The following is a 14,956-nucleotide window of genomic DNA, read 5'->3' on the forward strand; positions in this document are numbered from 1 at the left end:
TCATGGCAAAGATGTAGGAAGAACTATGAAAAAAAAAGTCCCTAACCTCTCAGAAATGTAACAGCATTGATTTAGTTAAAGAATTTCATTCCAGTAATTGTCTGAAAAAACTACTTTGCACTTTGTTGTTGCAGCAAACAGAGCCTCAGTGAAATTCACGGTAGCTGTGCTGCAGCTTTTCCCATTTTGTTACCGTGCAGGCACATAGAGCCACATATCCATAAAGCTGAAGAGCTATTTGCTGAAAGTAAGGATCTGAGGTATAAAAGAGACAGCATGATTCTTCTGTCATGCACACAGATGCTTTTTATAGGGCAACTCAACCCTTTGTGCTTTAACACTGCATACAAAGATACGTGACTGATAAAAGCACACATTGGACTATATTAAATAGGAGGATTAAAAGCAAAAGGCAGGCACAGCCTGAAAGACAGCTAGAGTTTCCATTCCCAGAAGTGAAATTTTCTTTTCAAATTAATCATTCCCCTTCATTTTCTACACCAAAAAACCTTCACATTTCAATGACAAAAACATGGTTCAGGAATATAAACAATTAGCAATAAAAGATATCTCACGGAAAACACATGTCCAGAAAAACAAATTCTCAGAGGATCATAGCACAGCAGAGGAGAGTAACTAGATGACAAGCATAAAACATTCACATTTCACAAATGCTTGGCAGAAAAGGAGTATTTTTATAGTTAAGGACTCCTTACAGTAAAGCCTTTTTGTGGGAAGGCTCTTGTGCTCCAGGAATATTTGCATTTTACAGCATAAGAACATTAACTAATGACATTTATAAAATACAGGTTGTACCCCTAACCTGACAGAAGAGACTGACACAAAAGAATCAATAAGGTTTTAAAGTTTTTTTTGTGCAATCTTCTCTATTCTGTGGACAACTGACCTACATTCCATCTCTATTCCTTGTATTTGCAACCTCTTCTCAGAAAAAGATCAAAACTAGGAAACAGACAAGAGTATACAGTGGCACTATAAGAACTCCATGAAACTGAGTTCATTTTTAACCTTGAGTGGACAAAGCTGGCACCCAAACAAATTTTTTTAATGCTGCACCTATCAAACTGGATCTCCACTCTAACAGCTGGCTTGAAACCTTTTAAAACCTACACTGTACTTTGCCAAATAGGACAGATGCATCAGACTAGGGACACACAGATTCCTGACTTGGAGAATATTGTTTTGTCTCTGATATTCCTTCACTTCAATAACTGTTGATCAACATGAACTCAAATGACCACTTTCTGCAAGCAACACCACAGGGATGACCTAGTACATATCTCACAAAGACAACCTTGTCTCAGCCCTATCTCATGATGACAGAACTTCCCTGTTTGAGGAAGCAGTCAGTTTACAAAGAGAAGAGCTCTCTTTTGATAACAGGAATTTTACAAGTATCGCTTTTAACAAACTTGTCTGCCCTTTTCCCTTAGGACATGCCACACCTCGCCCCAGGTCAGGAAAGCTACACCTTATTTACTAACATCCATCATTTAACCCAACCATAACTCTCCCAGAGACTTGCTTCTCCACACCCTCCCATCCTATTTCACTCCCCCTGGGAGAAGGTACCTCTGCTGTCTCAATGCCTGTATGGTGAGCTGAAATACATTCAAAAGTGAAAAGATTTTTTTTCCCCGTCATGCTCTCATTCTCCTAAACAATTCTCCCTGTGTCCCTCCCTGCCACAAAATCTCTCCACAACTCATCCAACCATTTAAATGCCTCACACATTCTTCAAGCCAGGCACATGGCACTCAGGTGCTACTCTGAGGAGCACCACGTAGATAACCTACAGAAACAGAAACACCAGAGGACTTCCAGCTGCAGAGGAGCATTTGGTGATTCATGACACTCAACTCACCCATCGTACAAGCCTGGAGATGTCAAAAAATCTCTAATTTTTCAGGTCGCCAAAATTGGTCTCTGAGCCTTGTTAACTTCCTCAGCAAGCCTGGCCTGACTAAAGTATCTCAGCCGCATCTGAGACTTCGGGATAGTTAAAACCAACAACCATTACATCCTGCCTTTTAATGGGACCTTTCCTCAGCAGCACTTTTTACCTCTGTGCCCATTTTTACCGTTGCACACTGTCCCTCCAAGCTGAGGTTTCAGGAGTACTTGAAAAGGCTTCCTCCAGCTAATGGTTTTGGGAAGTCTGCTGGATGAGTGTTGAGCCTTGCACACTTGTAGCACCTCATGTGTGCTCCCTCCAGCCAGCAGCTCCTCAGAATAACTCCTGGCCTATATGCAGTTGCCAGTGAAGTACCAACTTGCAACACCGAAAATTACAGGTTTTGACCACACATGTAGACCAAATAGAGGGTGAGGCAAGCAAAATCCAGGCTGAGACAACCCAAACTGACAGGCCACTGAGTGAGTCATGCTGCCCAGAGTCAACAGAAAGAATTCTTGTTTTCCTTCCTCTGTAGCAGGAAGAATGGAGTATCTCCTCTCTCCCTCCTTTCTTGTGAGTTTTCCAGTGAAGGTCACCATTTCTGGGGGAAAGGGGAAATTTCAGAGTTAAAAATTCCAAAGATTTAGAAGCATTTGGAGGAGATGCCTGTATGAGACTGTCATGCTGGGTGGCTGGGAGGAGACAGGCTCACAGATGACGCAGGCTTGGCATGAGCCCAGTTATTTGGGATATCCTGATCAAACCAGTTCACTTTCAAAAGCTAAACTGGCTTGTAGCAGTAGCAAGACCTTTCCTGTCCTCATCCTTCTTCCCAGCAGGACTCATTCAGGGGTTAACTGTTTGTAAATATCGGCTGAGGTCACTATACCACCAACCAACACAGAATACCAACATGGGCAAAAGTATTAAACCAAAGGAAGGGCATACAAATCAAGGTCCCATGCTTACACTGAGATCCAGGCATTTTGCATAAAAAGTTCTGCTCTTTCTATCAGTTTACAAACTGTAAAACCTTCTTCAGAATACATTTGGGCAAAAGATTTCAAATTATTACTAAGAGAGAATTTTTGGACACAAACAACCACGTCTCCACTAACAAAGTGGAATTACTACATCAAAATATGAACTAGACTAGATACAACCTGCTAAAGTGTCCTTGCACTGGCAAAACTGAACTAATAAATACACAGTAATACAAATAAATAAATATATTAAAATGATCTTGTGTAACAATAAAAACATTTAGAGCTCTTACAGTTCTCCTAAGTTTAATAATCTCAAAAATATGTAAAGAATAGTAGAAGAGTTTGATGTTTACCTGACAAGTAAACAATTAATTTTTAAATGTGATCAACTAAGAAAAACAAATAACAATCTGGATTTTAAAAAATTTCAATATTACTTTTTCTTGAGTCTACTGCATAATTTCTGCAATTTCACAGACTATATCTTGACTAGTTTTCTCTCCCTAGTTGTTTCTTTAGGTCTTGATCGTGCACCAAACCAGCCTTAGAGGAACCTCGCCTCCAGGATGTTACGACAGATTCCTATTCCTTTTATGTAACCCTCAAGCAGTGGACAGAGGCACTGCAAACATAATACACTCTTTCACTGTTATCAAATGGTGTACATAAGAGATGCCTTTGTACATGAAAATCAGGCTCCATAACCAAAAGGTTCTTGTGAAGTAGTAGTGAAACCAGATTTATAACAAAGGCTGTCAAATATATATACTACAGATATTACATATGTATACTACAACAAGCAGAGCAAAATTGACTACCAGTTGTTTTGCACCACTGTACCTTAAGACACATCTTTTTAACTGCAGCACAGTCTCCTAAAAGCAATTATTGGGAAACACTATTTGGAACGTCTAGAACATTTTTTAAATTCAAGCACTCCCACGAGGATCATTGGGAGACTCCAGGAAACTGCCTTGCACACCAAAAAATCTGGAAAACATAGAACACACTACTGCACGGCATAAGAGAGAACACGTTGCCATGTTACTGACCAGACAGAGAACGTGCTTTACCCTGAAAGCTTCACCCTAGCTTGCCTTCATGAGCATACAGAGTCAGAGCTGGATAAAATCATCCACTTTCACTCTTCAGCATTAAAGAAACAAAGGCCTGGTACTTCTCCCTCTGTTCAACTTCAAATTTAAAACTTCAAGCTTGGTTTCAAGTGACAGGCAAAACCAGGAGAGTGAAGTCTACAGCTGACCGACTCTGTGTGCCAAACCAACCTTGCAAAGATCAGCAGCAGGCTGGACGCGGTGACCCGGACAGAAAGCGGGGCCCTGTGCTCGGGCAGCTGCAGCACCAGGGGATTCACCAGCCTCCAGAACACGGCACAGCCCCTCCACAGCCCGACTCACCACCGCAGCACCTCTGCCCGAGCGGAATCCCGCGTCCAAAGGCAGCGGACAACCATTTCACTAAAACCTTGGGTTTTTTCCTTCTCCTTGCTCACTCTGGATTACCAGGATCAACATAAGCCGGAGAAGGAGGGCCGGCTGCAACCCCGGCATCTGCTCTGGAGACAGCCCCAGCCGCCCCGTGTGCCAGCAAAACCCTCTCCCTATCCATCCGCCGGAGATTTGCCGACACAAGGGCAAAGCGGGATTAGGGCCGCGGCAAATATTCGCCTGTCAGCACTTTACAGCGGGGTGAGGGCACGGACGCGGGCGGGTGTTTGGTTTCCAGCAGGGTGACTCCGCTCCCCCTGCAGCTGCAGGAGGGCAGAAAACAGAGGGCAGGGCTGATGTCGGCCTTAACTCAGGGCTCACCGTGGGACACGATGACACTTCAGGGGACTGGGTTTAGACGGGACGGGAACCCCCCTGTTGCGGGGAGCTCCCAGACGATGACAGCCAGCATCCAGCCCACCCCGGGCTGATGTGCCCCTGCCATGCCCATGCCCGCGCCCGCTCCGCCGCCGAGCCGAGCCGGGCACCCCCTAAAGCGCCCGGCAACTCTCGCCCCGCCGGGGCTCCTCCCCTCGAAGCCGAGCTCGGCGAAGCAACAAGTGGAAGCCGCCGAAGTCACTTCCCCCTCTCCCCGTCAGCTCCCTCCGCCCGCCGCCACCTCCCCGCCCGGCCCCGCCGCGCTCCCTCGGGGCTGTGCCAGACGGGTCGCTCGGTACCTGCGCGGCCGCCGCCGCCATGTCGCGCAGAGGCGGCCCGGGGTGAGGCTCCGGCGCTCCCCGCCCGACTACAACTCCCGTGAGGCCGCGGAGGGGCCGCCCCACAGCCGGGGCGGTGTCCGGCTGCAGCGCCCCGGGGCCCGGAGGGGGCGGGGAGATAGCGCCGGGAGGAAAGCTGAGGGGTTTGGAGCGGCTTTGGGGAGAAATCGTCGCTTTCGGCTACAGCTACAGCGTTGGGGCGGTTTCCTTTCGGGGAGGCTGGTGTTTCTGGTGCCCTCACGCAAGGTCGCTTTTTACAGAATCACAGAGTCCTTGGGGTTGGGCTGGGCTCTGGAGACGCCTGGTCCAACCCCGTGCCAAGGCAGAGTCACCTCGGGCAGGTGACACAGGAACGCGGCCAGGTGGGTTTGGAATGGCTCCAGAGAGGGAGATCCATGGCCTCCCTAGGCAGCCTGTTCAGTGCTCTGCCTCCCTTCATGTAAAACTCTTCCTCACGCTGAGGTAAACTTCTCTGTGTTTTGACTTAGTGGCCATTGCTCCTTGGCCTGTTGCTAGGCACCACTGAAAAAAACCAAACCCTTAATAAATTTTTGTTGTTTGTTTTAATGCATTTTAATATAGTACTGACTTGCTTTTAACTATTCTGTATGGGGGGGGTTTTCCTTCCCCCCCCCCCCCCCCCATTTGCATCTCAGTTCATCAAGCTCTTTGCATAGACAATTTGAGGCAAATGTGAAAGTCAGGCATGATAAATCTGGTATGCAGCAGATTTCCCCTCTCTGCTCTTGCCCAGTGATGAGAGGAAAATTCTCATCCCTGAACTGAAGGGATGAGAGGACATAGTCTCAAGCTGTGCCAGGGGAGGTTTAGGCTGGACATTAGGAGGAATTTCTTCACAGAAGGAGTGATTAGACATTGGAGTGGGCTGCCCAAGGAGGTGGTGGAGTCACCATCCCTGGAGGAATTAAAGGAAAGACTGAACATGGCACTCAGTGCTGTGGTCTGGTTGACAGGGTGGTGTTTGTTTGGTCATGGGTTGGACTTGATCTCAGAGGTCTTACCCAACCAAATTGATTCTATGACTGTGTGAAAGACGTAGGGAGAGATGTCCGTGTAAAGTAAGAGACTGGCCAAAAGCAGGTGTGAAACTGGAACAAGAGGTTGCTTCCTGAGACAGGGTGTGGGGAGTACAGGGGCGCAGGGTTCCTAACACTCTCAGCACCAGGCTCCTACAAGCAGGCTGTTTCCTCTTTTCAGATTTTATCCCTCCCACAATGCATAGGACTCTCTGAAAGGACATTTCTTTCCCAGTGCCTGAAATAGGCTACTCTTGTTTTGCACTTGAAGTGCAAACTTGAAAAACTTCCTTTGCTTTTTTTCCCACCTTGCTTTCGTAAATAAAAGATTTTAAATAAAACTTGTGAGCAAGCAGTTTGTCATCAGTTCTTGCCACAGTGCTTGTGACTTTCTTAACGTCATAAACATCAGCTTAAGCTGAAGATCAAAGCATCAAATTTTCAAGAGTCTTGAGGAAATATGTGTAGTACGTGGTCACTGACCTGTCTTCATCATCCTACACATAAGAATGACTAAGTGACCTTAGGTTTTGGTGATTAATCTTCATCTAATGTATGTTTTTTGAATAGCTCAAAAGCATTTTAGTGCCCTCAGAAATGCAGGTTATGTGCATTTGGGATGCATGGGATGCAGTGAGATGTCTTGGAAGCAACCTTTGGGCTTACTTTTCTTGGCACACTTTGCTGAATCATGCAGCAGTGCCAGGAGCATCTGCTGAAAATGAGTGTTTGTTTTCCATTGATCTCTAGGCAACTGGGTGTCTTCCAAAAGTAATCTCAGGGTCATCAGACACAAATAATGGTAAATCAAATCCCATATAATTTCACTGCAATGGATTTTATTTTACAAATTTTCAAAAAGTCTGTGTAGAATTCTACTTTTCACTTGAAAATAATCAATTAGAATGTATTGTTCCTCTTTTTAATTGTGTAGTAACAAGCTACTTTCAGAAATATTTAATTATTGAATTATTGACTGTTTATGCATACATCAATTTCTTCAGACAAAAACATTTTGTTTCCAACTAGATCCACAGCTGACTAATACTTCCTTAGAATTTTCCATATTTCCTCATTTCTTAGCAATAGAAAATGTTAGAGATCTTTCCTTTTTGGAAGCTGCACTAGAAAAAACCCACATTGTCTGCTCCATCCGTGTTGCTTTCCTGTATGTTTACTCTGATCAAATTTATTGATTAATTTCTTCATAAACCATGATGGACTAGATGGGAATTATTTTCAGTTTTACCGGCCAGGAAAGGCATTGTCAGTCATGCCACCAAAAGGAAAGCCTTTGCTGGGAAAAGTTTCTTCACTGGGGGATAGAGGTAGCCAACTCAATCAACTAAAACAACTAAATTGCTGCTTAGTGGTCACCTGTGCACCATAGATGAGTGTTTTATGATGGTCTCTGAGTATGTGTCCACAGAATGCACTCCTTCCACCTGTCTGATATTATTGTTATATGTGCTACATGTTTTCTTTAAATTTTTTGCAAGAGTTAATTGATGTTATTTAATGACTGGGAGGGCTTTGCTTCCCCTAGCACTTGAGGTATTTTATGAGGGTAGCTAACTCCCAGTTCCCCTGGTCACCCTCAATGGATTAACATACCATTGTAGCTAGACTGAACAACAGGCTGCTGTTCATCATCAGAAACCTTCTGTGACTGTGGGGAGAAAGCTTTGGAAGCACTTTTTGCATTTGTTTGCTTTCTGTTTTGAATAGGTGGACAAATAATTGTCAGTAGGTATAAAGCTGGGAGTAGGCAGCATAAAAAGAACCAGCGAAGCTCTGGAAAACATCTAGAAGCAAATATGGCATTTTAGACAAAGCGGCTGAGGAGCTTGGAAGAATATTCTGCTAAATATCAGGTCAGCTTCCAAGACTGACTGCCACCAGAGCACATCAGATTTAGGAGGTATCACTAATCAGAACTGCCTGCATTTCACTCCTGTGTGGACAAAGTAGGTAGCAAGCATTTTATCTGGTTTGGTGCTGGCTCAACTGCACCAGCAATGATAAGACTTAGACTCTGGACTGTGCAGTTTAAAGGAAACAGAGTCTTTATATACATCTATATAAAGACACAAGGAACAGGGATAAAGAGCTTTTTTCTTCTTCTTCTTCTCTTTGTTGGAAGAAAGCAGCATTGTTTAGAGGAATGAAACAAATTCAAATATGTTTTGGTTTTGTTACCTGAGCAGTTCCTGAATATGGAGAGAGTACTCCATTCCTCACACTTTTCTTTGTCCTTCTCAGTATTTTGCTTCTGTGGATGAACAAGGGCATTTTCAGCTGCAGAGTAATCATAAGGAGAAGATAAAATAGAATTTTATTTATGATTGCAATAAACTCAATATTTCAAAACATTGAGGATAGGAAGGTTTCCTGACTCTCAGTGAAAACACTTCTGGCAGTAAAGAAGTGCAGGCTGTGCTTTGCCAAAATTACACATGTTTATGCATCTGATTCTTGCTCTGATTATGATCAGAAGCAAAATTTTCATGGATTTTAGTGGAAATAGGATGTTTTCTTAAAGATGGGGTTAGAGGTCAGCTTTGCCAGAAAAGATCTTGGATTTCGAGTGGACAAAAAGTTGAGCACAACACAGGCATATGGCCTTGCAGCAGCGAGGACTAACTGTTTATGGGCCTGTGCTGCCATCAGGCTGAGGGAAACCTTTATTCCACTCTGCCTGACACTGTCATGGTCACTGGTGATGTCTCAGTGCTGCAGGCCTAGTGATCTGCAGTAGAATATCTAGTTTTGGGGCCATCAATGTAAGAAAGACACATTGACTGAAGTCAGCCCCGTGAAGGATCACCAAGATGAACCGGGAGTTGGAGCACATGACATATGAGGACACTAAATTGGCTGGGATATGTTTAGCCCCAGGAAAAAAAACGAGGTTTAGGGGAGATCTGATGGCTCTTTTCCATTCTCTAATGTGAAGACACCAAGAAGGCAAGGAAAAAGCAAGATCACCAGGCAGCAGCAAAAGAAATTTTGATTGTGTGGAAGCAAAAACATCCACCGTAAGAGTCATTAAGCATTGCAACAAGGACTCAGAGGACTTGGAGTCCCTGTTCTTGCAGATTATCAGTTTGACCAGATAAAGCCCTGAGTCACCTTGTCGGATCAGGCAGATAAAACTTCTGTGAGCAGCATGGAGCAGTAGATCATCTCCAGAAGTCTCTTCCATGCTAAAATAACTTACGACGATTTACAATTACTTCTTCAATTAAAAATACTTTAATAGGTGGTTATCAGAGGCTGAGAAAAATAGTCACAGGGTAGAATTCAATTGGATTTCTGAATGTTTATTAGTACTACTTCATTATATCAGGAGGCAGCATATCTACATTCTGAGTTACTTTGGTTATGGCAGCAATACAGTTGGGTAATATCAAGAATTCTTCTTAAATACTCAGATACACTGTAACAAAATAACAAAATATGCTGAAGTTACAAGCAGATTTGAATAATTTACTAAAAACTGGGCAGAGCAGGATTATTTATTACTTTGTGCTTCTATTAGAATTCTCAGCTTTGTTTTAGACATATGTAAAATATATGAACAGTAAATATTTCACTGTCATGTGGCTCCAGGACAATGAGTTGAATGACAGCTTGTTGAAATTATATAGGTGCATGAGACCTTCTTGGTACTCCTGGTCACAGTATTTTCCTCTTGTGGAGATTTGCTGGTGCCAATGAAGTGGTCCTGGCTTACCAGAATACAAGAAATTGGACCAATTTGTCCTTCAATAAGTTATCTCTTCAATAATTGACAGTATTCAGTCCCCAGCCCAAAGTCTCTTGAAGCCACACTAATTTCAAATGTTTCTTGTCAGGAAGCAATAGCCAAACGCTGATCTCCACCACAGCCAGAAAAAATGACAACTGCTGTCTTTCCATGGTTTGTCTGAACACAAGTGAATTGGAACTCTGTAGAATTAATGAGTCCTCTTTAAAATTTTTTACATTATAGACAGTTGCTATAGTAAGTGAGATAACAGGACCGATCTGTTCAGAAACGTGCATCTGATGATAAGGGACATGATACAAACACTTTGTTCTGGCAACCAAATCAAAGCATAAACTAAAAACTATGGACAAGCCCTAGGAAGACTGTATGGGTCTATGTCATATATGTTCACCCCATTCTTATGTTTTTCCTTAGGTATTCTTGCTTCTGGGTATAATCAGAAATAGGATACTGTATTATGGGCCTATCTGAGTTTCTCCTTTTTGTAAACTACACAGCAGCTGTGAAGAATCTGTTGTGTGCTCCAGATAATCTTTAGAGGTCAAATGAAATAGTGTAGAAACAGCACAGACATTTTAAGACTGATGCCTGGAAAGCCAATTTGTGACTTAGAACCGTTGCTAAACCATTGCTTGGTGCCACTGCAAAACTACTTTGGCTTTCTATATAAATGCTGGGAAATAAAATATTCTGCTTTGCAGGGACTTTGTCATTCAGCTACACTGGAGTATGTACTATATGTTACACTGCCTAGGGTTAAAAATACCTATTGAGCTAGAATGAAGAAGGGTATCAGTTTATCTTAAAAAAAAAATCACAAAAAACCAAAAAACAAAACAAAACAAAAAACCAAAACAACAAAAACCAAAACAAACAAACAAAACAAAAACAAACAAACAAACAAAACACCAAAAGAAAACCGCAAACATCAATTTTACAAATAAAGCAAACCATTTTTATCCTGCTATTTAAAAAGCCTTTTGTTCTTGCACTATAACCTATTTATAAGTTTAAGTGTTCTCAGCACCATGGCAAAGGGAGAAAAGGAGGGAAAGAGCAATTAGAGGCAAATATGCTCCCTCTCTGCTCAGGAGATGAGCTGTTGATCTGCTGCAATCATCTGAAATCATATTCAAAGACTGGAAAAATCCTGTGGCAAAGAGCAGTAAGAGAAGGAAAACTGATATCCTAGTGAAGTATCTGTTTAGCATCTGTGTTCCTTCTAGGGCTCTCCTAAAGTTATCAATTTCAGACCCAAAAGACTAGCTTTACACAAAGCTAGTTTTATATATGTGTATCTATCAAAAGATAAAATAACATTTGCCCTGAGAACTTCAGAAACCCTAAGGTCTCACCGTTATTGTCAGAACAGTTAATCCAGAGACATCACTCCCCACAAAAAAAAAAAGACCAATGAGTAAACTGATAAACATTGAAAGGCATTAAAATTTACAAAATTACCTATGTGTCTATTGCTATATACAATCCAAGTATTTTAAGTCAGGTAAGAAAGAGATATGCAACAACTTTCATGCTTTCATGTTAAAAACCTATGTTTTAATGCCCAAAGGAAAAAGAAACTTTTTTCTTTCCAAAAGAGAGTAGAAGTGAGAGAAAATCATCTCACTGTTCAAAAAATTGTGAACTTAAGATTTTCAGGGCAGTAAAGTAATTTCTTGGCATTGTCATCTCTTCATCCCTCTGCAAATACATTTTGTTATTTTCCATACACAGCATGTTTGCAAAGAGTAAATTTGTGTGTCTTTCTCAGGGAAGTGCCTCTAAGAACTAGAGGCTATCCATAGCATGCAAAATCTGAAAGTTCATTCAGGATTAGTCCTAATAGTTAGGTCCTGCTTCAATAGAGAGATGTCCCTTCATGCTGGAATTTGCCTTCATAGCAGATCCTGGAGCTGGAGGGTTGACCACTGCTGCAGTGTAAACACAGACTGCATAACTGTGCCAAATGCCTCTTGAACTTGACTCCAACAAATACATAGAGCACAGGGTTAAGGCAGCAATGGGAGAAAGCAATTTTACGGCTGATGTGGAAGGCAAGGTTGGAGTCTTTCACATACTGACAGGTAGGTGGTGGAAAAGTAGTCAGGAAGCTGAGGATGTTGTAAGGTGCCCAGCACAGGAAAAAAGCCACCACAATAATGAGGATGAGTCTCACAGTTCTGTGCTTTCTGCGAGATCTTGCTCTAAGCAGGATTATGAGTATCTTGAAGTAACAGAATACGATGACTCCAAAGGAAAACAGGAAGAGTACATTTCTCACGTAAATGTCCACCTTTTTCCAATTCCCATTGGCATAATCACAGAACCTGCGCCCTTCCAAGTCTTCTTGCACTGTGGTGTGAATCACCTCAGGAACCACAATTAAGATGCTAACAGTCCAAACAGCCAAGGATACCAGAACACCACAGCACTGTGTCTGGGATCTCAGAGTTGAAAGGGGGTTCACCACAAACAAGTACCTCAGGATAGTCATGAGAGTCAAAAAGAAAACACCGCTGTAGTAGCCAATGGAGAAAATCCCGTTTGATGCTTTGCAAAGGAACTCACCAAAAATCCATCCAAAGGACTGGTCCACTACCCAAAAAGGCAGCATGCAGGAGAAGACTAAATCAGAGATACAGAGATTCATGATGAAGATGTTTGTTAAAGACGTAAGGTTTTCATATTTCAGTAGGATCCATAACACCAAAGTGTTTCCTAGCAGACTGAGGAGAAATACCAGAATGTAGAGGACAGCAGTGAGATAGATGTTAAATGTGAAATAGTCACCCATTTCACAGACGTTGGTTTCATAAGAGTATTCATATGAGGAATTATTATCTAAATAATAGTCTTCATCCATTTGTCTGTGCAAATCTTGTGCTGCTCTCCAGAAGCTACTTCAAAGGACTGCAACAAATCAAATGAATTCTTTTGTGAAAATCAACTCAATAACTAAGCTCCCACTGTAGAGGCTTCTGTTTTAAGACAGAAAAAGCAGCAGTGAAACTATTCATTTGGGGAGACAAAAGACTCATTTCTTCTTCTGACTAGAACATGAACAGGTAGATACCAAAGACTTACTGCGAAGCACTCAAATACCTAAGTCAGAAATTCAGTTTCTAAACCAAAATGTTTGGTGACAAGTTTCAATTACCAAGTTTCTACTATATGAATGTGCATTGTTTTTTGATGTAAATGTCTCAGGTGCCAAGACTTTCAAATATGCTAGTGGTTTTTTTCGGTTTTCTGGAGTGGTATCCAACTCCTAAGCACTTCACTGTATAGATGATTCTTGGTTACCACAGTTCTGCACTGCGTAAACCGAAAAAGCTGAGCAGAACCAGTAACAACAACTGTAAGCACTAAGAGCAGGAAAAGTCAGGTTTCTTACAGATGTTTATCTTGAGGTTTGTTGATATCTAAACATCTTGAAGCTGTGGCAGAAGTGTCATTGTGCTGGGTGGTCTGTGCACCTCTGTGGCCTGATGATTCTCAGGGATGCAGCAAGAGCAGAGATCACATCACAGTCCTTTTCTGGGAGTGCTGCTTCTCTCTCTATATGCAGGCAGGAATTTAATCCCAGGTCCATGGTGAGTTGAAACTAGCCAACAGGATCAAAAGTTAGTGGGACTGGGAAGATGGCATACAATCAGGAAACAGTAGCCTAATTTCTTTATGAAATTAAGCTTAAAAATAGGAACAGAAAAATCAGTCATGCCTCTGACCAGTGGTTTAAATCTAAATATACTTTATCCTAGAAAAAGGCTTATCTTCATCACCATGTTTGGATTCTGTTTTGACTGAAGCCAGTGAGAGACCTGCCACTGAGTTCCTTCAAAGTACAAAGAAACCCCACAGCTCGGGCCAAATTTTGTTGGTGGTGACATTTTCCTTTTTAAATTAGTGAAGGAATAATCTGCCTCTGCCTTTGGAGGACAGGAGAACTATGTCTACACCAGGAAAGCATGTCAGGGAGCACTCCTGGCTGCCAGAATTTAATGCCATCTGTGAGGGTAGGTGGATCAGGTCAGCCAGAACATGACACAGACAGCACAGGACAGGGACCATCTATCCAGTGGGTTGTGATCAGCAAGTTTTGGAGGCAAGGGATGTGTAGGATTCAGTACTGTGACAGCAAGTGGCCCTGGAACATTTACCACCAGAGTCTCAGTTCTAACTGGAAAGATGTTTGTGGCCCTCTGTTTGTACCGTGCTGCAGTTTTCAGGCATGCAGGGTAAGTCCTTGCAAAGGCAGTCATCCTCTCTGGTTTTACATGATAGTACAGAAAACATTTAAGCAATGAATAGTTTAGATTGAGGTCCTGACCATCACTGTGTCCTATTTCAGCTCAGGCTGGGGTATGCTGCTCCTTAGCACCTGTCCTAAGGGAGCAGAGAAGCCTCTTTGTAAATAACCAAGGTTCTCCAGGGATGAGAGGACAGTATTAACCTGTGCATTCACCACTTACTGTCTCCTTTCTTGCTGACCATGCAGTGACAGCAAGCCACAGGGCAGGCCTGCCCACAGGCCAGGAGCTTCACAGCCAGCAGGGCTGCTCTGTGCTGCTCCTGGTCTGCTCCTGGTCTCTGCCACAATTGTTGCTGGCCCCTGACATTCTCACAAAGAATGTGACCTTCTCACAAAGACCTCAGCCCTGATCACTGCCTCTGCCTGGGAAGTATTCTAACCTGCATGTGTCCTGTCCCTTATCACATCATGCCATTCTGCTCTTCACACCCTTGCTGCAGGGTAGGCAGTTGTTAGAGAGCAGGTATCTGCTGGGGAGTTTTGCTCACCCTCCTGCTAGCTGTCAGGAGCTAAGCAACACTAGCAAGGCAGAAAGCACCATTTTACAAAGGTGTTTTGGGATTATGTCAGATAACAGTTAACTGCCAAAATAAAGAAGTGTACCAACACATCTATTTTCTTCACAATTCAGATGATAGGAGATGGTAAATAGTTTCTGCAGTCCAAAAAGTCTTTATTTTTCTCCATCTTCCCCAAGGACACATGCT

At 42.8% G+C, this 14,956-nt stretch overlaps 2 protein-coding genes across 3 annotated transcripts in view; both read right to left on the reverse strand.

Annotated features, from left to right (window-relative positions):
- Positions 1-5,170, reverse strand: part of FYCO1 (FYVE and coiled-coil domain autophagy adaptor 1) — a 45,978-nt gene extending 40,808 nt beyond the window's left edge. For both annotated transcript variants that reach the window (XM_084221062.1, XM_084221060.1), the window contains exon 1: positions 5,090-5,170. The gene's annotated coding sequence lies outside the window, so the exon portion shown is untranslated. The remainder of the gene's footprint in view (positions 1-5,089) is intronic.
- A 6,625-nt stretch (positions 5,171-11,795) lies between these two features.
- On the reverse strand, positions 11,796-12,800 carry XCR1 (X-C motif chemokine receptor 1; the record flags this gene model as incomplete). Its single annotated transcript, XM_084221153.1, has 1 exon — positions 11,796-12,800. One exon carries the CDS (start codon positions 12,798-12,800, stop codon positions 11,796-11,798), a length of 1,005 nt encoding a protein of 334 aa, XP_084077279.1.
- Between the last annotated feature and the right edge of the window lie 2,156 nt (positions 12,801-14,956).

This window comes from Fringilla coelebs, assembly GCF_963513975.1.
Source record: "Fringilla coelebs genome assembly, chromosome: 1".
In the NCBI taxonomy this organism is placed as follows: domain Eukaryota; kingdom Metazoa; phylum Chordata; class Aves; order Passeriformes; family Fringillidae; genus Fringilla; species Fringilla coelebs.